The following is a 23,592-nucleotide window of genomic DNA, read 5'->3' on the forward strand; positions in this document are numbered from 1 at the left end:
ATGAATATGAATTGTCAGGGAGTCAATATCTGAGATTTCACAGCTGTGGTACCTACTCTGTAGGTGCAAAGTACTGCAGCCTGAGGTAGAGGAAGAGTACCCACTGAAGTGTAGGGTGGTGGGTTTCCCCCTGACGAGTCATGCAGTGTCGCAAATCTACTTTTAAACAATAGTATTCCATGAGGGTAAGGTGGGAGAGGGATTTTACAAACTAGAGGACAACGACCAGAGTCAGGCATGTGGGTACCCTAGAGATGTTGCGATCTGGGTGGATTTCCGACTGATCCAACTGAAGATCCTGCATAGGGCATTCTACACCCAGACCCATTTGCCAGGCATCTAATGATTGCTGTCTAAAGGATGCCACATGAGAGGAACTCTAATTCACATGATCTGGGAATGCCCAAAGTTAGGGACCTACTGGAACAGAGTGGGCGATAGGAACCAAGAGACCCTGGAGGACTACGAGAGGCTTACACACCAGTTGGTCACACTGGGAAACTGGGACGAACAAACACTGGAATGATATAACCTACTGTTTTGCAACTTGGCTTTGATTGTGGCCCACAGGGATATTGTGTAACACTTGGAGGGGCCCACTCCACCCATGATGCCGGAATGGGAGGAAGGTTTGAACTGCTGCGCGGGGTAGAAAAACTAGAGTACCAAACGAGAGGCCGCCCACACAAATTTGGAGAGAGGGGAGACAATGGACTGAATAGGGGGGAGGAGAAAGGTGCCTGCCCAGACAGAGGGCGGACTGGGCATCAAACATAGATTAAAAGATGAGGAGCCCTTCAAAAACTGTGCTTGGGACGAACAATATCTGCTGCAATGATGCTAATAACGGTATTAATGAATGTGTATTTTGTCTGCATGTCCTCGTCTAGTGAGGGGGTGTGGGGGGAGGGGTATTTTGTTGTTCGCTTCTTTATGCAAAACAAAATAAAGAGATGTTTTTAAAAAAACTCTGGACGTATCTAGAAATGCAGTCTGAAGCTATATGATTTAATTCATTAGTGTATTTGTAAGAAAGAAGTTCGGCAAGACAAACCTGGCGATGATAGTTTTATCCCCATTTTTATACTCATCTCAAATCAAATACTAATTTCATGTGCCCAGGACATTTACTACAAATTGTTGTATCTTTTTATTGTTTTGAAAAATAATATACTGTCCATCTCAAAAACGTCCTCACTACTGTGGTGGACGAAAGATGTCCAGACTGTCGTACCAGGTACCGGTGGACGAGAAGCCCATGCAACATAAAGAGGGTAAACATGGCGAAAACAAATATTTGTGGATTATATGCATGTAAGTGAATATTCAAGGAAAATGTATCACTTCTCACATGTCCTATAGATATGGGCATGCATACTGGGGGAGACAAGTTTGCCACAGCCCACCTCTTCCCGCGTAGGACATACTACAACCTAACAGACTGCAACTCAACAGAGGCACGCCTGTCCTTGCACTGCAGTTTGGGTGGTACATGGCCATTTTAATGATGTTCATGCACTATGCAAATGCTAAGCAGCATAAAATGACTTATGAATGCACTACACTAGACATACCAACAGCACAGTAGGGTGCACAAGGCCTTTAGAGAGAAAATAAAATATATTTTAGAAAGATGTAATATGGTAGGTGTATAATCCACGCCGGACTACGAAGTCACATCCTGGAGGCATGAAGTGCGTAAGAAGAAACCACCAAGTAACATTTCATAGCACCCACCTACCAGAGCACCATGAATACTGCAGATCTATTTCTCAATGTAGCACCATCATGCAATGGGTATCTTTAGTCCAAGTAGCTAGAACATGATGCGTGAGGATTATTTGACAGCACCTTACATGAGATGCGGACTAAATACTAATATGTAGATTTAGTTCAGGATAAGGCTTAGTATATATTTTTTACAAAACAACGGGCAAATACCTTGCAGTCTCACATTGTTTAAAAATATGAATTTACTAACAGAAGTACCTTAAGTGATTACGCATTTTGTTGAGCTCTGACCTCACTACCATCTCATTGTTTGTGCTGTTGGCAAATACATACTCCTACCGCTCTGGTGAGTGTGAGAGATGTAGTATTAAAACAGCCATTTTCCACCAAGTGATTATACGTAAATTGATGCTCACCGCATAAAGAAATGAAAAGGGATAGAATTTTGCCTAGCGTTAAATGTCACAAATATTTTGCATGCCTAAGCAGCTGCAAAATGGCGTGGTAGTTGCCCGCACCTTCATCATAAGTGAAAAATACACACATCCAGATTGAAAACACCACCACTGATGTTCTAGAGAACAAATCATTTTGCATGAGAGAATGATGAGCGGATTAGTCAAAACTGTGAAAAAACATAATCAATGCTCTAAACCACCAAATAGTTATAATGTATGGACTATACACCTTACCAAATCCAAGAAGGAAGCAAGTAGCAGTCATATACCATTGGTACATTTATATATAATGTAACATCAACAGGGCATTTGCCAATGAGTATTTCACATTAATATGGTGTTATTCAATAAGAGCTGGGTCGTGGTTATCATAAGCCGTACCACCACACGACTAGTAAGTAGCAATGTCTGGGAATCACGAACAAACCCTATAGTGCAGAAATCTTTTCGGATGAAATTGGCCGATTCGTCTTCTCGTAAAATGCAGATGCATTCTTAAATATTATCATATTTAGAATGCCATATTTTTAACACACTGTTTTCATTGCATTTTCAGGGTTTTCGGTAGAGGTATATTTTTAATAGCACCTTTTTTAATTGTAACCTTTTTATATCCTTAGCCTACTTGTATCCTACATCTTTACATCTAGGCAGTGCTCCATTTAGTTGCTTCTCAAATGTGTAATGCCGGGTTCACCTTCCCTAAAGTCTTACAGCGCCATACAAAAACTTAATCACAGGCAAACAATCAAGACCACTCAGTTGTATATATTCACATATGTTATGTTTATTCATGCACCGTTTTGAATAACTTACGGTCTAGAATACCATGCTGGAAATGGGTCAACTTTCTATCAAAAATGTTTCCTATGAAGGTAAAGATGTTGTATTTTACTGATCATCTTTTTTGATTTTATGTGACATAAATTATTCAGTAATTCTTGCTGAATTGCTTTTTAGTCAATTGCATTTGTATTGCTCTGCACAGGTAAATTCTTTTTTATTTCTGTTCAAATTTGAAGTCTCTGAATGTATTTTTCCATTTACATGTAACTCCATATCTGATGTTTTTCCATGGTGTATTGCTAGAATGTTTGGTGCTTCTAACATATTTGATTCTTCTACTTCTCTTCATGCGGGGTACTGCAAATGCGTAGTGAAACTGCCTCTGAAGCCGCACAGGTATATTTGAATTTCTATAATGTTTTCTTCGGATGGAGGAAACCATCCATTACGCATCACAAAATAATAATGACTTGATACAGAACTCCTGTATTGTTTCTAGTTATAGCTGAATACCTTCAATATTTGACATGCCAGAGTAGGCAAAATGTATGGGGCTGTTTTTTTGTACTATAAGCCATTCAATACAACATTTCTGTAGCTAAGCTGGTGAGCATGTAACAGTTTATAGAGTTTATAAGTAAAATAGCTATTTTCAGGGTAGTCTTCATTTCTGGAGCAGTTCGGCAACAGGAAATGGGAGAGTGACTTCTAGCTTGAGCAATGTAACTTTCAGTTTTTTCAGGCATGAAATGTGTCAATTTTGTGATTCAACCTTCCGTAGGAACATTTAGGCATCCTCCTATTGTTAACCCCTTCATTTTCGATAAGGTGCAGAATTTCAGTGGAAGACTTCCATTGACATGTGTCTTTTTCGTACATTTGCAGAACTACATCTCACAATTGAAAATATTTTTTTTACAGTTTGAAGATGTCCATTCTTATTATGGTCAAATGCACACCAAAGCTGTACATCACCAGCTTCCTTAGGAAGGAGGAGGCTTTATTTATTTTATGCTTTCCTAATATTGAGGTCAGAATTGTATCCAAGTAATGAACGTGGCTTCTCACTGAGTTTTCTGCTTAGAGCATAGGAATCTGGATATGGAATTTGCATGAAATATTTCCAGGTGGAACTATATGATAGAATCAAAACTAACCATCTTATAATGACATGACGTATGTTGTTGTTATTTCGTTTAACTTCACTGAAGCTGGGCACATTCAGTATGCTTTTAGAAGCATGAAACCTCAACAAATTTAACTTATATTATGAGCAATCTCAATATTTTATCAACTAAATCTCTTTCCTTTTCGTCCCTTCCTGTGTATTCTCCGATGTATGCTTAGGTGTGCTCTCTGCCTGAAAGATTTCCCACACTCAGTACATGGATAAGGCTTCTCTCCTGTGTGGGTTCGTCTATGTGTTTTTAGGTGTGGTAACTGGGCGAAAGCCTTTCCACAAACTGAACATGAATATGGTTTTTCTCCGGTGTGTATTCTCTGATGTATAACCAGATCACATCTTTGAATAAAGCCTCTTCCACACTCAATACAACGATAAGGTTTTTCCCCAGTGTGAATACGTTGATGAGTGATCATGTGAATTAACTGTCTGAAACTCTTTCCACATTCAGTGCATTTGAATGGTTTTTCACCTGTGTGCATTCTCTGGTGTCGTTTTAGGTGTGACACCTGGGCAAAACAATTCCCACAATCAGAACATGGGTATGGTTTTTCACCTGTATGAACTCTTTGATGTATGGCCATATCTGATGAGCGAATAAAAGTCTTGCCACACTCAGAGCAACGGTACGGCCTCACTCCTGTGTGTAAATGTAAATGCTTGTGCAAGGATGATGAGCCGCAAAAACTCTTTCCACACTCTGTACATTCAAATGGTTTTTCTCCTCTGTGCATTCTCTGGTGCGTAGTTAAATTTGATAATGTGCTATAACTCTTCCCACAGTCACTGCATGCATATAGCTTCTCTCCAGTGTGCACGCGCTGGTGTCTGGTTAGCTGAGCCAACTGATTGAAATTCTTACCGCATTCATTACATGGAAAAGGTTTTTCTCCAGTATGTATTCTCTGATGAATAAGAAATTGTGATGACAAGTGGAATTTCTTTAAACATACAGTACACGAATATGGTTTTTCCCCTGAATGCATTCTCTGATGAATGACAAAGTGTGACGAGAAACGGAAACTCTTCCCACATATAGTACAGCAATACGGTTTCTCTCCTCTGTGGGATGCCTGATGCTTCAATAAAGGTGATAACTCACAAAAACTCCTGGAACACTGGTTGCATCTAAATGGTTTTTCAATTGAGTGTGTGTGCTGGTGTTTCTTAAGGCTTGAGGAAACAACAAACCTCCTATCACATATATTACAAACGAATGGTCGCTCTCCTGTATGTGTTCGTTGATGAACAACCAATCCGGATGTCTGACTGAAATGTTTTCCACATTCTGTGCATGCATAAGGTTTCTCTCCAGTATGTATTCTCTGATGTGATGTGAGGTGTGATGCCTTCCTGAAGCACTTGGAACACTCCATGCATGTATATGGTTTCTCGCCTGTGTGTATTCGTTTGTGTGAGACTAGAGCGGAGGAGACCGTGAAACATTTCCCACATTCACCACAGGCATAAGGTTTTTCTTCAGTGTGTATACGTTGATGTGTACGCAGAGATGATGAGTCACGGAACAACTTTCCACATTCGGTACATACATAAGGTTTATCCCCCGTATGTATTCTTCGATGAGTGGACAAATGTGCTAACTGGGTGAAGTTCTTCCCACAATCTGTACACGAATATGGTTTCTCTCCTGTATGTATTCTTCGATGATTCCGATGGTGTGAAGCCTTACAGAAAGTCTTACCACAATCACTACATACAAATGGCCTTTCTCCTGTGTGGATTCTCTGATGCTCAATAAGGCGTGCTGAGTCAAAGAAACGCTGATCACATTCACTACACACATGAGGTTTCTCACCAGTGTGTCCTAATTCATGTCGTGATAGGTGTGCTAATTGTTTGAAATTTTTCCCGCATTCCTTGCAGGTAAAAGGTTTCTCTCCTGTGTGCAGTCTATTATGAATAAGAAGGTGTGATGATCTGCGAAAACCTTTCCCACAAACACTGCACACATGTGGCCTTTCTCCTGAATGCATCTTTTTATGTAGGGCGAGTTGTGCCAGCTTGTTGAAACTCTTTCCACATAGAATACACTTATGCAGTTCATTGCTGCTCACTGTCATTGTGTGCACTGCCTGGTGTTTGGTTAGTTGTGATGAACTACTGAAACATTTTCCACAGTCACTACATTTATAAGGATTGTGTCTTGTTTGTAGTAGCTTCTTTGAGGTTGGCGGTGACAAGATGCTAAAACGCTTCACATATTCAGCACTGGTGGATGGTTTATCTTCTGGCTGTGTTGGTTTATTTTCAATTAGTAATGAAAACCTACTAAAAATATTTTCATTATCAGTATCTTGTAGTTCGATGTCTCCTATATGAGATTTCAGTTTGGAAATAGGAGCTGGTTTTCTGGTAGCTCCTGCATATTGAGTAGATGAATAGAGTCCATTTTCTAGATTGGCCATGCCCTTCCTTAGATACTTAGTTTGAGTACTGACAGTAGCTTCCGTTTCAGTACCATTTACTTTTACAGTTTCTTTCTCAAAGTGGTTTCTTTTTAGTTTAAGTTTTTTTATGACATCTTCACAGTTCTCTTTTTCTCTGGGTTCATAGTCTGCAGAAACAAATGAAAAGATGAACAAATATGCTCTTGGCAAACCATAGAATATTACAAAAAAAAACATTAATTAAATCAGTTTCATCTACACCCTTATGAAAACTGTATTTATTATACCAATATATTTTTCTTAAACCCCCTACTCAAACGCAACCTGTACTTATGTCTAACATATTTTTTGTGTTGACAAAGCCATTAGGTCTGACTCTGTAAAACAGCCGCTAGACAAACAGACAATACTACTGGCATACACTGAAAACATTTTATAGATGCACATTCCAAAATAAAATGCCCAGACACAAAGTCTACAGACAAGCACTCATAGCACTAAATTATGATCTACTTTGCGTCTCTACTCTCCATCTAGTGGAAGCGAGACGAAAATAAGGAAAAAGATTGAATGTTGTTGAGAAATGTAAGTCTACCATCTCTGAAAATTGGCAAAAAGACTACCAGCTCTAAATAAAAACATACATTAGCAATGTGCAACTGAGTTTGCTTACGCTCTGAATATAAGGCAGTTCTGCACACAACGGAGTACCTGCTTGTTAAATTGTGGGGATCACTTTCTGTATAGAAAGTCATCATTTCAAGGCATAGTGTGTACCATTTAACATCTGAGAAAATACATGAGTATTGTAGACAAGGTGGTAAAAATACATTCCTTAAATTATTAAAAATGTCTTTATTTTTAGAACTGCCATATCATGCAACAAGAAATTACTCTCGAAATTTGAGACCCTTGGGGACTGCTGGAATCCTAAACTGATTATACTTCTTTGTAGGCTGGAGTATCGGATATTAAAATATGGACTAACAAAATGTTAAAATGTTTAAAGCCCAGCAGGATAAAGCGATTTGCACTATGTTGGGTAATACTGACACCAGCAAAATAACTCATGGGCTAATACACAGACATCTGATTTGCTGGTCCTGAATTTGATTACCTGGAAGATCAACTGAAACTTCAGTCCTTTTAATAGGAAGAAAACAGATAACCATTAAATAGGGTAACAGTAACATTTGTTAGTTAAAGCACCTGGGAAGAGCATTTAATGTAGTGAGAAGCAATAGATAAAAAGTAATTATTGTTAGGCACAGTGCTATGAAGACACAATAGCATGACAGCAATAACTCGATTGAAAAAAATTGTTGTTGTGGAACTGAAGTTGTTCAGGTGTATTATATTATATTAAAAAAGTCTGACCCAACTTGATTCTTCAGGTCCTGTGAACCACCATAAAAGTAAACATATTAATTTAGGAAAATTAAAGGTCTCAAAGGTACCGAAAAACATCACTGACAGGAATTTGGGAAAAAAAAAGTCGTAGTGTTATACATAATGTGTAACTAATTCATAGTGATCACCCGTGCTCCACCGTATAACTCTTTGCATTATTCAGCAATTTTAAAGGTATATGTTTGGGCCTATGATATTTATTTTAAACACAGGACCATAACTGATGAGCTTCAACATGCTAAACAGGTGCTCAGTTTTCTTTTCTTAAATAAAAATCTTTACAAGAAATGTGTTTTCCATTTGTTGTTTTTTTCGCAGATGGAGGTCCTCATACAAGAGAGATAATCAGAGTCTCTCTGTGTTTGGTCCAAGAGGACGAGTTCAGGTTGGCAATATTTATCACAATGAGCAGGTGACAGAGTAGTCAGAGAATTGACGGGACAGAGAAAATACAAGCTATGTTCTGAAAGAGACCAAGACGAAAGCGCGTTACATGGCTTTGTCGTCATATAGGCAATTTGATGATGACACGCAAATAAATACCTAATAAACTAGGAAAGAGAATTAGGTGAAAGTGAAATGTGTTTAATTATGGGCTACAGCAGCCAGATAGTCTATTTGCTTTCAGCATATGGAAAGAGCATATAAAAGGCATAAACAGAAGGTACTTTCTCCCAACGAGCCTCAAAAGCATATTCGGATCATCAAATGCATGTTGGAAAACCGGTAAAAAGAGTCTATGTGCTCCACATGGAGTGGTTATGCATGCACATGCAAAATTATTGAAGGAGATCTTGGCCCAAGTTAGAGCAATGACTGGGCTTGCCTTGCCGCTCCAGCCCTGATATTGCTCTTTGGGAGCCATATGAGGGCGTGTTGTGCTCCCCTGCATGAATACCCAACCTGAGGGGCATAGAGGGCCCTAGTTTCAGCACCGCCCGCCTTTTCAGGGCGGAAAGACCTCCATGAAAATGCTGGTGGTCCTGAAACTTGTAATATGCATGGCGGTGCCGCAACGGCACCAGCTGCATCTTACAATGGCCCTCCCTGACCGCCGTGCCACCGCCAGAGAACAGCGGTCCAATTATGGTCCGACTGCCCAACTCATAATAGGGTGGTCAGAACGCCGAATATACTCAGTAACGGGAATTACAGAACCTATTGCAATTAACTGGGCAGCTCGTAATTAGGGTCAAAGTCTTTTGGCAAACATGTAGGCTGCACAGTCCTAGCACTTTTTTAACTGTTACGGGGAATGTATTGCTATGCAAATTGCCAGATGCGAACATTCCAAACTGGATTCCACATGTGAGCTCGGGGGAAGGCAAAAGGGTTGGTGCTCTAAGATATCGAACCATATAGATATCTGAGTGTAATCTGAAGGTCCTGAGCTTCATAAACCAACAACAAAGCTTGATGGGTAATACACCAGCTGCAAGAATCTATGTGTCCCTCAGGGGCAGGTTCCAGGTTCCAGGTTCCATTAATGGTAAGACAGTATTTAGATGTAGGCACCTCTAGCTGTTATTGAGATCGATTGCAGGTTCTTAAGTGTAGCTCACAGATCATATGATGAAATTCCTTCAAGACCATCTCAGCCCTTCACCCTTCCATGGTTGACTAAATGAACACATTTAAATGTGATTACAGTATCAGATGTGTCTCAGATTTGGATACAGGACCGAGCAGCCTCTGCAGACTGAACTCACACATTTCCTGTCTTCCTAGGGAACATGTTAGCGAATGTAAAAAATATATAGATACAAATTCCTTTCAATACCCTAAAAATATCGAGCAAGCATTGGCAAAGCCACCAGTTTCGGCTGTAATGTGCATTGAATACAGTGGCGGCGAGCATGGATCGGGGGTGAGGGGGTGGTGGCGGGAGGGGGGAGACACGGGTAGAGCGAGAGTAAAAAAAGAAAAAGAAAAAAAGTGTACCTTCTCGCCACGTCTCTCCTCCGCAGTCCTTCGCATTGGCCGAAACAGGTAGCACACCCAGGCTCTCCATAGCCAATCACAACGCTGCAATGCAGCATTGTGATTGGTCTGAGCACTGTGGTCCAGCGCTCAGACGCTGACTGGAGAACATACAAGTGCGCATGAATGTTTGGACGGCCGGCAAAACATTCATGCGCACATACAGAGTGAGCTCACTACTCCCCCTTTCCTGTAGTCAGAGCAGCCCCGTCCCACCCGGCAAAGCTGCTGCAGCAGGATAAAATAAAATGACAATAATGTGAGCCATCATTTTATTTTTCCTTTATTTCACTGCTGAAAAGCAGTGGGGCGATGCTCCTCCGCCTTAACAGAGGAGCCGCTACTGGTTGAATACACAAATGTTTTCTAGTACCTCGAACTCAGACCTACTGGCAAAGGTAATGCTTCAGTGATTGTTTTCGGTATAGAATGCATATATGAGATAAAGAGCTGAATTCGGCAGAGTGATGACTAAGGGGCTGATTACAACTTTTGACGGCGCCCCCCCACCTCCAAGAGTCACTGCTGCCTGTCCACCAGATTACAAGTAATTCTGTGGTCTTGCGAGCGGGTGGCATGGCAGTTCCTGCGGCGGGGCCTCTTTCAAAGGCGGCGGTGCCTTTCAAAAAGGTATTGCAATGGGAATTCCACCGAGGTTCCTGTACGGCATGGACTGTAAAGTCCATGCCTTGCAGGAACTTAGGCGCAGGCACACAGGCAGGCACATGTTGTGCCCCCCCCGCATGAACCCCTAGGCTGAGGGCGCCTGAAACTTGTAATATGCAGGGCGGTGCCGCAGCGGCACCACCTGCATCTTACAATGGCCCTGACCGCGGCACCACCACCAGAGAATAGCGGTTCCCTGGCGGAGGCAGCGGTCCAATTACGGTCCGATACCAAACTCTTAATACGGTGGTGGCTGGGCCTTCCCCTCTATGCCAACACAAGTCTGGCGGTGCTCGAACCATCAGACTTGTAATTAGGCCCTAAGTGAACGCATCAGAAGTAAAATAGTCCCACCAGCATTCCAATGGGATCAGTTACTAGAGGGTGGAAAGATACCAAAGAGCCAACTAAATGAGGAGAAAGAGGCACCTGCTCTAGATGGAGGCAACACTCTTTCTACGCGTATTTCTTTTTAAAAATTGACCAAGAGGTTTTGTTGACAGCTGCACTGGCCCGTTGCCCTAAAAAAGAAACACCACTTTTTAATAGCCCCATCATAGCCCATGTCATGTGAGCTCTCTTCAGCCTGCACACTCTGTGTAGTTAACAACAAATAGGAATGAATAAATGAATTAATTACATTTATTAAGAGCACTATCCACCAAGAGGGGAATCCTGGCATTGGAGTGACACAGGCTCAAGCAGAAGAAGGAAAGAAAGGGCCCTATCCAACCAGAGACAGGGAAAGAGAACATTATGAAAAATTACCAAATAACCAGATCTTGAACATCTTTATAAAGTTGGTACAAAGAACTTCTTCCTTAATCTGCGGAGAAGTTGGCGCCAGCGCTTTAGTGTGGAGGCAGAAAGAGCCTTGTCACCAGAGCAAGTCTTTACGTGTTTTGAGATTTCAGCATCATCTTGGATGTTAAATTTATTTTACGCAGAAACAGGTCCTGCAATCTGAAGAGCAAGAAGAGCCAAACAAGGTCATTTGAAGATCATACTTTGCAAACTGGGAGCCAATGCAAACAGGGGAGAGAGAGACCCACTTCCTCTCTTCTGTTGATACTTAGAATAAGTCTTGCAGTGATATTCTGAACAATCTGGAGTAGATCTAAAACATGTTTAATGATCCCTACTTACGAAGAATTCCTGTAATACAAACAGGACTTTGTTGCAGCCTGAACCAAGGTTTCATACCTTGGGTGGGCCGGAGGGGCGACAACATTTTCAGGGTCTTCAAGATCTCAAAGCTAGATGCAGTGACTCTGGTGATCTGAAGGGTGAGGATAAGTTTGGAATCAACGATTACCCAACGTGTCTGAATGTTTAGGGGTATGCTCTACAATTTTTGGACAGAGGTCATTCGTCCAGATAGTCAAGTCATTGCCCGGAGTTACCACTTCGATCGTAGCTCTGTTAAACAGTAATCAATTTTGCATCACCCAGTCAGCTACTACTGACAAACACCTATGAAAATGAATACCAGTGTGATCAGCATCTCCTTCTATTCTGACCAACCATTGAGCATCGCCAGCATAGAAGTAAAAGGTTTAACCAAATGAACGCATCCGAGAGGAAATCAGGCAACTTTCATGATGGATCCAGTGTTTGAGGAAAACCCCTAAAATGCATCTGGATTGACACAGCCAATTGTCCCCTGAAGCAGGAAACTTCCATCAGAACATCAGGTCCCAGAGACTGTCATAATCCCAATTTTAGACCATTTGGACACTCCCTTCATCGCCCAATCCCAGAGCTTTCAAGCATGTAGGGGCTGCAGCAGTGGTGTTGGATAAAATAATAATAATGATAATAAATAACCATCAAAAAGACTCCTTCCACAAAAGAGAAGTGCTCTGCCGCTCCAAAGCCTTCTCTAGAGACCTTATGTGTGCAATCAGAACATTTGTGTCCCTGTTCTACTGGCGCTAAGGGTCCAGGGTTCGGATGGACCAAATTGCACACTTGAAAGCATCACACACCCACTCATGTGAACATCATGCCGTAAACCCACAATGTCACTGAAACTGTGTTTTGCATGTAAACTCAAAAGAAATCTTTCCATCTTGGTCGGGTTTCTTGTTTTTAAACCTTGCTCATGGTTCTTGGTTATGGCTGTCCTCCTTTCTGACGGAGATGGGGTTCCTTACAGATCTGATCCTATCCGTTCAAGACTGAGCAGCACTATTATACTGAAGTGTTTATAAGGCAAATAAGATAAACCTCAGCCAATTCCAAATAAAACCACCACGGGATTGCTGCATGAAGAGACTGCCTATTAGCTCTCATGAACTATATGCACTGACTTACAAACTTATAAATAGGGAATCTCCTTGAATGTATGGCCCTACGCAAGGCCACATATAGATGTGTTTCCCCAGTTTTACACTCCTACTACAACTGTATTTTCTATATTGGTGCTAGTTGTCAAAAATCAAAGACCTCATGTACCAAGACCACATTCTTAAAATTCGAGGATGCTGTAGTTCCAAACTCCTTACTAAGTACTTGAGGGAAACTCAGGTTGGTCAAGCAGCACACATAGGGTACGTCTCAATTGGGTGCTCTGCTGAGACTTGTACTTGATCAGAGTTTCCCTCATATGATTTCACCCTTGAAATAGAGCCATCCACAACAAGAAGGGCATAGAATGACTGCTGGAGGCAATGGGAGTTTTACAAAGGTTCTCTTTTTTTGAGGCAACAGGATTAGAAGGCAAGCTAGAGAAGGCAACACTGGCCTCCTTTTGAATACGGGTAGACAACAGGGCGTGTGGCAACAACGCCCGAGACCCACGCGTATGAGAAAGGTAGACAGTCTCAGGGTATGTCTATGGAGTGCGGTCGGCTTCTCACTTTGAGTGTTACAAAAGGAGCTATGGCTGGACTGCATGCATCAATGCAGATAGAAAGAGGAATATTTGGCCCCAAATACATATGATTAGGCTGTTCGGAATTCGGTTAAAACCGACTCTACTCGAAAATACCCTACAGGATGAAAATCAGCTGACCTGGTTTAAACCGAGTGTCACTGATTTTCATCGTTGTTGCAGGTTTTGGCCACTTGAGGGAGCCAAAGCATAATAAACTGTGGTGCCTGGCGCGGAGGTGTGAGGCGAAAACAGTGCTTCTGGGCCGGTCCAGCACATGCACATGGGGAGACGTGGTGTGAATGGCCCAAGGGCCATAGCAACACCAGGCCCCCTGTCTGGCTCACATGGGGGGTGAGGAGCTGTTGTGCTCCGCTGTCTTACTGCCGCAGGCCGTTCCCAAGTACTTGACAGGTCTTTAAAAAGACCGTTTCCTTAATAAGGCTTTGATGTTGTTAACACAGGCACTGCGGGGGGCTACAGGGCTCTGCTTCACCCCTTTGGTGTGAGGAGAGAGTTGCCGCAGTGTTGGGGGTCACGGAGAGCACCGAGGTGTCACAGAGCAGACCCTAATGCTAATGCTTCATCTGTAATGGGGTATCAACTCGTAATAACCTGCCTCGTATACGGCAAGAGTTTATGCCTTCCAATGAACCTCACTTGCGTAATTTGAGGATTACGACTGAAAATTGTTAAAAAAAATAATTGCCTTCCGTAAGTATGGTAGCAGAGCACCAGCAGGACCACACAGAATAATGAATCGTCCTAGCAAGGGGGGTCTGCTGAGCCCAGAGAATGATGCCACACAGTGACAGGGAGCAGCCTAAAGCGGACTTGCGGCGCCTTTCGTCTTCAATGTATCAGCCCCCCTCCCACCCCCCACACCCCCACACCCCCGTCGTGTGTGTCAGCCCGGGCTGACACAGCTTTGGTGCCTGGCGACCGTCTGATTGCAGCCGCACCCGAGTTGTTAACAGGTCTTTGAAAGACCATTTACTTGTAATGTAGGCTTTTGTTATGTTTTCACCCCTTCTTACAGCTGTCTATAGTTGTTAGAATTAGCCCCCCCCCCCCGCCCCCGAAATTTGTCTCTAGATGCCCGCCTGATCAGGAGCCATAGAACTCTGCTACAGCAGCACCCCTGTTCAAACCGTGACCCCAACTGATTGTCCAGCGCCCCTTGCTATTCCAGCAGTGGAGCCCCACCTCCTCCCCTTCCTGAGTTCTCTTGCCACTGCCTGCAGTTCCGAGTGATAGCCATGGCCGGGACCCAAGAACCGAGCTCTAATAAATAAATATAAATAAATCTTGCTCGTGACCTAGTGCTCTCTGTCGTGCTTCTGCGCAGAGTGCACATGTAAACACCCACTGCTCGTGGTGGGGGTACAAACTACGAGGGATGTATCACCCTTCAACCAGATTTTTGAGTGGGGAGTTTAGGGGCAATTCCCACCACCAGAATTTTAAAGTGGCAAATGAAGAATAAAGAAATCTTCTTCAGTTCTTTGGGGACTGCACGACATCTTCGTTTAATTTTTTTTTCTTCTTTTAATTGTGGTACGTAAGGTATTGAACTTCTACCAATATCGTTCAGTTATGTAAGCCAAGGGACCCAGCGATGGGGAATGAAGGTGCTATTTTATGTTAAAGCTACAGCTGGAATGCCTGTTTTGAAAACAAAGTGTTTTTAGGAAAGTTTAGCTCCTGATCGCAATTAGATACAAGCATTGGCAAAGCTTCCTGCCATGTGTTGCAGTGTAACGGAAGGCCCATTGTAAAGGTTGACTGGTCATCTTTCTGTTGCTTATGGCTATGTTTAACTGTTAAACTTGGTACTAATGAGGTACAACCTATTCCCAGACAGTGTTAACAAGTGTTGAAATAGTGAAGCAATACTATCAGCAAATGTGCCGCATTAGGCAGCATAGTTTACATTTTCTTACTGCATAATTTCGTCAACCCTGCCACGTAATTTGGCCCTCTTCTGCAGCATAATTGGCCCTCTTGTGCCGCATAATTCCAGTGCCCCACAACTACGTATCATTTTCCTTAGCTATTCACTTTGCGAGCACATTGAAATAATTTGGTAAAGGATCTGTGTTCTAAAAACCAAACTTCTCTGTGTGTAACATATAACAATCTTGCTTTACATTTAATAGTAATATAGGCTGTATAAACAATTAGAGAAAGCAAACCAGCATTTTGGGTAACTCGTGGGAAGGTAGTCAGGTCATGGGAATATGTATGTGTTCTTGACTATTTCATGTTTAAAAAAGTAAAAATGCCTTGATGTAAATCTTATGTACCCGAGACACTGGTACATTTATTTTTTTAATTTTAAAACCGTGATCATATTGTTTCATGACGTATTGTCGGATTTACATCATTTGATGACTCCTGCTTTGGCTCTTGGGGCCGAGCCAGAGCCCCTGGCTTAGCTCTCCCAGGCTGTGCGTTCTCCCCAGAAATGGGATGTCTCCTACACCCTTGCTGCTCGTGCTCGGAAAGCTCAGAGTAAGTTTGTTGTAGGACTACACTTGCTGTGGAGGCAGGGCAATACAGATTAGTGGAATGGCGCCAAATTCCGATAGCCAGTTAAACAAAAGGGTAGGGCACCAGGGTAACCTGGGAGCACAAGCAAATGGCTCCTTTATCTACTCTTCATTTAACAAGCTTGTTAAGGCTTGAGTGCTTTGATGCCGTCATGCGAGCCCATACTCTCAGGTGAATAGAACCAAAGCGCATTGTTTCAACAAAACAAAAAACAACTTTCTTTGTGTACATCCTCTGCCTGGCCTCCTCACTAAAATTCTTCGAAGTCTGCGCTGAGCACACAGAATGTGCAAGCTCACAAAGCCAAAGAAGCATTGGCATAGGCAATAGGTCTCGCCTTTGGGACCTTATAAGTGTTAAGCCATGCAACAGTTGATGTTGTTGCACGAAGGATATTGTGCTGGATAACTAAACACTTGTAAGGTCCCAAAGGCGAGACCTTATGGCTATGCCAATGCTTGTTTGACTTGCATATGCCCCTTCAGCCACATTGCAATTTTTATAATAGCATTAAAAAAAGTTCTCTACGTATATTTGACAAACACTTGCTGAGTGACCAATGCATGCTTCCATTTAAAACAAGCATTTACAATGCAATAGGTCTTGCATTTAAGCAGTTTGAGCTATTCACATTGCGAATAACAATGCCTTTTATTTTTGTTTTTAAAACATAAATAAAAGTCTTTGTCATTTACAATGCCAATAGCTGAAACTCGCATAAATGCGAGAACTATTGCATTGCAAATGCTTGTTAAATCTGAGCTGCAGAATCAAAGAACAATAGAAAGTATTTCATGACTTTATTAAGCTTCTGAACTGTAGAGCAGTATACAATTTATGAATAAAAATTGAAAAAGCAATCATAAAAGCAAAGCGTTCCATAAACACCGGCAAAACACCGTTTCAGTTGTTTTTTATGGCGCGAAAATGAGTAAACACTGAAAAGCACTGTTTTTTTGAGGTATGGAAATCACTGGAAAACACTGAAAAAACACCACCAGAATTTACCAAAAATAGAAACTGAAAACAGGAAAGCCTACATATGATTGTCGATCGGGTGAAGGGAGTTCGGATGGGTGGAAGGTCTTTCGGTTTCCTTGCATCCAAACTATGGAACTCTGTCGCTCTGCAGATAAGGCAAGAAAAAAACTGAACCCGGGCTTCGGAAAAATGTAAAAACCTGGCTTTTTAAATAATTTCATCTGTTGCTCTGTCTTTTTGTGCTCTTGCTAGGAACCTGATCCTCTAGCCCTGGGACTCTTTATTATTATTACTATAACCGCTTTGCTTTGATACCGTACCAAGGACATGAGCAGCCTTGAAGTTGCTAACAGGATGTTAAGTCTGCAGATCTGTACCAGCAGCTTGGCAAATACTTTCTAACTGTACTTCCTGCACCTCCTATAACTCTATACCCTTGGAGAAGAACCCCACGGCCCCTTAAAGTAACACATTCTGCAGCTCCACACTGTTCTAATTTATTCGCTTTCCTACTGCCATCATGTCTCTAACCCCCTCCCTTAGCTCTGGGTAAGCACCTCTGAATCACTTTCATTTACTGGACTGCACACTTTCTGCACTCCCAGTCTCTTGGTCTCACAGTATCTGCACCCCCAGCTGCCCACTCTCTGAACCCCAGAGCCTCTCCAGTGAAAGTTCCATGTTCTACAACACAATCCCCAACCATAGGCAGGGAGAACTCCCATCCACACCAACAAATACCCTAAAGGTGAACAGACATTGGTAGAAACATCAATAGACACATGAACAGACAGACTTTAGACAAAAGGAACCAATGAAACCCCCACCCCCAGCTCAGCAAGCAACTGAAAGTGAATACATTTCCCTACGATCCCGCTCACCTCCAGTCATATTCCTCTTGAACACCTTCTGATATTCCTCAAAGAGGGATAGTTTTCCGGCATTCTCCTCCACTTCCGCCAACCTCTGAAATGTTATTATTAAATATTATTTTCTATTGATTGGAAAAGAGATCGCACAGAGAGGCACTAAAAGGTACTGACGCAGAATGTGGAGACACAGAAAAAATATACACTGATTTTTTTAATTTATAAATAATGAATAAACAAATAGTATAAAAGGAAATTAAACAGACTACTTTCAGCATCAAGATTTTTTACATAAATCGTGTATTTTGTATAGTAATATTTAGATTTCAATATACTAACCAGTATTATTCATATTTACAATGAAAGAAAGGCAAACTGCTTAAATCTCAAAGAGAGTGAAATAATAAGGTATTTCATTAGCGACGGCGCTGATGCTTATCTGATATGTGATGGTCAAACATGACGAAAACTGTCCATGGTTCCAAACAGATCACACTGTCATTCTATTTTTTTTAAACGTAGTTTATTGGGTTTTATACAAACATCATACATGTTACATTCAATCCTTCAGTTATCTAGTCAGTTCAGTCCCCGTTCCAGGATGTAATCCCACTATCTTTTATACAGTAGGAGAAAAATAATAGAAGAAAATGCAATCTCCACATTGTGGTGGAAACCCTAGTGACAATAAACAGTTCTCAATTCTTTTACCATCCCAACATCCCCCTAACTTGTGTTGCGACCCCTCCCCTCCCCCCATGTTGCCAGTGTGTGCTATCTCACGGATCTATACAGTTGTGTGGGAACAGGAGTCACTTCTTATGCAGCTTCTGGTAATACCTGTCCTAGTTCGGGGTACCCGCCAATTCTACAATCACCTCACTGTCTTCTTCTATCTGGTAGTCCTGCAGTGCTTGTACTAATGTTTCCCAAGCCGCCGCCATCTCCAATGCCCTATCTGTGTTTAATCGTCGGGCCAGTTGGTATCTAAGCGTGCTCTCATTTGTCGCCCACTTCACAAATTCAGTCCACCATTTCACACTGCTAGGACCCACCGTCGCTTTCCATCGTCTTGTTATTTCTCGTTTCGCTAGTAATAGTCCCATATCTATAAATTTACTTGTGATTTTGTTTTTCGATGTGTGGGGAAACCAATGCAGTATACCAGTGGCTATATCAAAGGTTAGCTGTCGCTCCGTAATGGTGTTCAGTATCTCTCCTACCTCCTTCCAATAGTCCCCCATTTCAGGGCAAGACCAAAGCATATGCAGTAGGTCAACACCTGTTCTCGTACAGCGAGAACACGCCGCTTCCTGCGCCTGAAAATATTTCAGAATTTTCTTTAGTGTCAAATAGGCTCTATGAAGAATATAAAAATGTACTAGCTGGAACCTCGCGTTTCTCGTGCTCTTCCAGGCTCTGCGCATGATCTGAGACCATGCCGGGGCAGGAATGGGCCTTCCTATGTCAACTTCCCATTTTTCTCTCAACACCTCCAAGAGAGCTAATCCCTCAGTGAGCATCCTAGAGTAAAGGCTCGTGACCGCTTTGAAAGTCCCAGCCGCCATCATGGTATATTGGCATGCCATGGTCGTCTTAGGTTCCGCTAGCCCCTCCCGCCAGTGTAACTGGAGTGCCCTAGTTAGCGCTGCGTGCAATAGGAATCCCCCCCTCGGCAGGTCGAATTTCTCCTGCAATGTCTGAAAGGGCAACAAGGCCCCATCTTCATACAGGTCCCCTATTATTTGGATTCCTGCATCTTCCCATTCCAGTAGAGGAGTCCAGTCGCCGCCATGCGGGAACGCTGTTATCATTCCTGGAGGGATCTCAGCTGCATATGGATGTCACACTCCCGCCTTACGCTGCAAGTGATTCCAGCATAGTCTCAGTGTTTTCTCCTCCATAAACAGACCGTTAACATCCAGTTTCTGCAGCAGCACTATGTAGGACAGTACATGGCGTGGAATGCCCCTGCCTCGCTGCTGATCCAGACCCCTAAATTCTTTCGCCACTACCTGCGTTAGAACTTGGAATTGGGCAGCCAGGTAATACAGCTCAAAATCCGGGACCGCTAGTCCTCCCTCAGTTTTGGGTCTAATAAGCGTCGCCAATGCTACCCGGCGGCTGCTCATCCCCCACAAGAAACTCACTATGAGTGACTTCAACAGTTTAAACATTGAACACGGGATCCACACCGGGAGAGTCCTGAAGAAGTACAGAAGTCGGGGAGCGCTATCATTTTTAACAGTGCTATTCGCCCCGTCACCGACAGAGGCAGTGTGGCCCAAAAGGCCATGCTACTCTTCAATGCCCTCAAGCCACGTCCCACATTACCTTCTAGCATATCGGCTGCCGTATGATACATATGCACTCCCAGGTATTTCAGACAGGTGGGCTCCCACCTCACCTCTCTTTCAGTAATCGGCTGAGGTTCTCCCTGTCTTAACGGGAACAGGCACGTTTTCGACCAGTTCACCTTCAACCCTGATACAACGCCAAAATCCGAAAGCAAATATCCAGCTCTCATCAGCGCCCCACCTGCATTATCGAGGAACATCAGTAGGTCATCAGCATACAAGGAAATGTACTGCCGACTTCCTCTACACCATAGCCCATCAGAGTGGCTTCCCAATCTAACTTTCACCGCCAACGGCTCCACCGCCAATGCGAACAGCAAAGGGGACAACGAGCATCCCTGTCTCGTGCCTCGATTCACTGGGTACTGTTTGGAGATCAGCGATCCAACGCGCACTCTAGCTACAGCCGATGTGTAGAGTACTTTCGTCCAGCTGATAAAGCCGGCCCGTGGCCAAAACGCCCCATCGTGATTTATAAATAAAGCCACTCCAGGCTGTCAAAAGCCTTCTCAATGTCCACCGATAACACCATTGGCCGTGGGGCCTCCGGCTGGTCTTCTTCAAGCAACCTCACTAATCTCCTGATGTTCGTGGATGTGTTCCTCGTTGGGATGAACCAACCAGATCTTCATGGACCAGTGTGGTCATATGTTGCAGCAGTCGGGTCGCCAATATACTGCTCAGTATCTTATAGTCGGTTGTCAGCATCGACAAAGGACAGTAGGAGGCCGGGTCTGTCTCCTCCCTCCCTGGTTTTAAGAGGGGAATCACTAAGGCCTCTCGCACCGAAGCAGGCAACCTGCCCAGCTCCTTTGCCTCTCTATAAACTTCTAGGAGTCTTTGTGCCAGTATATCTATACATTGGGAGTAGAACTCTAAAGGCAACCCGTCCACTCCCGGCGTTTTATTTCTAGCCATGCGTTTAATAGCACTTCTAATTTCGTTTAACTCAATATCTTGACCAAGGCATGTCGCCTGTTCCAGATCCAGTTCTGGCAATGAAAGTCCCTCCAAAAAGGAGCCAATTTCCAGGTCTCTCGCCACTAGTGAACTCTTGTAGAGCTCTTCATAGTAGCGCAGAAAAGGCTGCAGGATCCCATTCTAGGTGAACACCCACTCCCCGTCATCATCTACCAGAGCCAAAACAGGGGAGCCCCTCTTGGTCGGGTTGGCCAGCCAGGCTAGCAGCGTCCCCGCCCTGTCTCCCTCCACATGAGCTCTTGTAGTATAGGGTTTATAGTCATAGCAGCGTAACCTTTCTATTCCTACAGCATCCTCTTCCTTCGCTGCCTTGATCTCCTCCCGAAGCTCAGGCTGAGTAGGTCGCGCCAACTCTGTCTTACGCAATTTAGTCTCGGCTCGCTCTAGGTCCTGGAGGAGCACCTTCCGCACTCCCGCGTGTTTCCCTATGCACATGCCCCTGATCACCACCTTAAAAGCATCTCCCTCGATCGCCTTTGTGGAGGCAGAGCCAGTATTCTTTGCAAAATATTGTGTGATCCCCTCGCTCACTTCTCTCTGGAAAATCTTCCAGTGTCTCAGGGCGGAGCCTCCAAGTGGGGATAGTCGATATCCCGTTCATCCAGTGCATGGTGAATAACAGTGGATTATGGTCGGAGATCGTTCTGGCCAAGTATTCAGTTCGTACTACACTGTGCAGCACCGTTGGGGAACATAGCACCGCATCTAATCGGACATGAAGGTCGTGCATCCCGGAATAATAAGAATAATCCCGGTCTAGTGGGTGATGCATACGCCAGGCATCCACCAGATTCCACCTATTCTGCCAGTCCTGTCTACCTTTAGTCAGTCTGTGTATCGGTGAGTCAGCTAATGGGGGGTGCGACCTATCCAGCGATATATCCGTTATGGAGTTGAAATCTCCACCAATTAGCAAGGAGCTCGCAAGATAGGACGCCAGCATGCCAGAAAGTTGTGTCAGAAAACATAGTTGATCTACATTAGGTGCATAAAGGCTACAGAACGCTACATCCCTGCCCCTAAGTCTTCTCTCTATGGCCACAAATCTGCCCGAAGGGTCTATTGTCTGCCGCGTGAGTTGGAAAGGGACCCCAGCACGTATCCAGATTAGAGCCCCTCATGCAAACGTTGAATAAGTGGTATTATATACCTGCCCCCTCTACCTTCTTTGTAATGCCACGCCCACCTCTTTAGTCAAATGGGTTTCTTGGAGTAATGCTATGTGGACCCCTCTGCGAACCAGATACGCATGAATCTTGTGGCGACGTGTCATAGTATGTAGGCCCCTCACGTTCCAAGTAATACAACGTAAATCAGCGGTATCTCCCATTCCCCACAAGTAACATCTGCTTCTCGGACCATACATTTGCTTCGACACCGGTCAACATCCTCCCCCAACTGTGTCCCCCGCTACCCCACCCGCCCCTCCCCCCAGAACAGGACCTAGTGACGCGCCGCTAGCTCCCATCCAAACCAATAACAATTGTAACACATTCCTAAACCCATCAGCTGTCACTGAGGGCACGCCATAAGGGCAATGAGGGGGACCAGGCGCCAACGGGCCGCTGCCCAGTGTCCGTGTACTTCTCGGTACCAGCCGAGCCCCAGAGAAATAAGAACTATAGCGATCCCTCCTCCCCCGAATCATAGTCCCTGGGTGGAACCTACTATAAGAAGTCCAGTTTGTCAGCGGTGATGTCATCAACACAGTCCAGCAGCCATTTTAGTTCCCATCCAACATGCCTTCTGCTGTTGACAGTGTAACCTTCGGCAAATGCACACGGTCTACCTCCGAATGTTCAGTATTGGTGCGATCGCCGTCCTTCTCGGAGTCCGACTCTCCCAGTGATGTTCCTTCATGTGCCCCCAATAAGGCCGATGCTACCTCGTGCACATCTTGACGTTCCGCTTCCGTTTGTTGTAGCGAGGGCCTCCGCAGTCTGTTTTGAAGTCTCCTCGATTTTCTCTGAGGCAATTGACCTGCAATCCGCTGCGTTCTATGGTCGGTGTCCTCCTTCCCAGCTCTGTATAACTCCAGCCAAGCACAGGCCTCATCAGGGGTTTCATGAAAATATGTTTTTCAGTCAACAATTACCCTCAGCTTAGCCGGAAACTGCAGGGACTATTGGAGGCCCTCAGTTCGCAGCTCCCTCTTGACGGCTAGGAAGGAGGATCGACGTCGTGTTTCGTACGTGTAGTCAGGAAACAAGTTAACTTTACTGTTCCCCATGTAGTAGGGACCATTTGTCCGTGCTTTCTGCAGCAACAAGTCTCTTTCACGGAAATGCAACAGCCTTGCCACCACCGGTCTCGGAGGTCGGCCCTGCTGGGGTGGTCAGGCCGGGATTCTATGC

The 23,592-nt window shown here is 43.8% G+C and overlaps 1 protein-coding gene across 1 annotated transcript in view; it reads right to left on the minus strand.

The window, feature by feature from the left end:
• Positions 1-2,956: 2,956 nt before the first annotated feature.
• LOC147673425 (uncharacterized) overlaps positions 2,957-23,592 on the minus strand; it is a 40,916-nt gene continuing 20,280 nt past the window's right edge. Inside the window, exons 2-3 of the mRNA XM_086947265.1 lie at positions 17,913-17,997; positions 2,957-6,733 (exon numbers count right to left, since the gene is read on the minus strand). Coding sequence (XP_086803391.1) covers positions 4,266-6,733; positions 17,913-17,997 — 2,553 coding nt within the window. The 3' untranslated portion in view covers positions 2,957-4,265. The remainder of the gene's footprint in view (positions 6,734-17,912; positions 17,998-23,592) is intronic.

This window comes from Lissotriton vulgaris, chromosome 12, assembly GCF_964263255.1.
Source record: "Lissotriton vulgaris chromosome 12, aLisVul1.2, whole genome shotgun sequence".
Classification (NCBI taxonomy): domain Eukaryota; kingdom Metazoa; phylum Chordata; class Amphibia; order Caudata; family Salamandridae; genus Lissotriton; species Lissotriton vulgaris.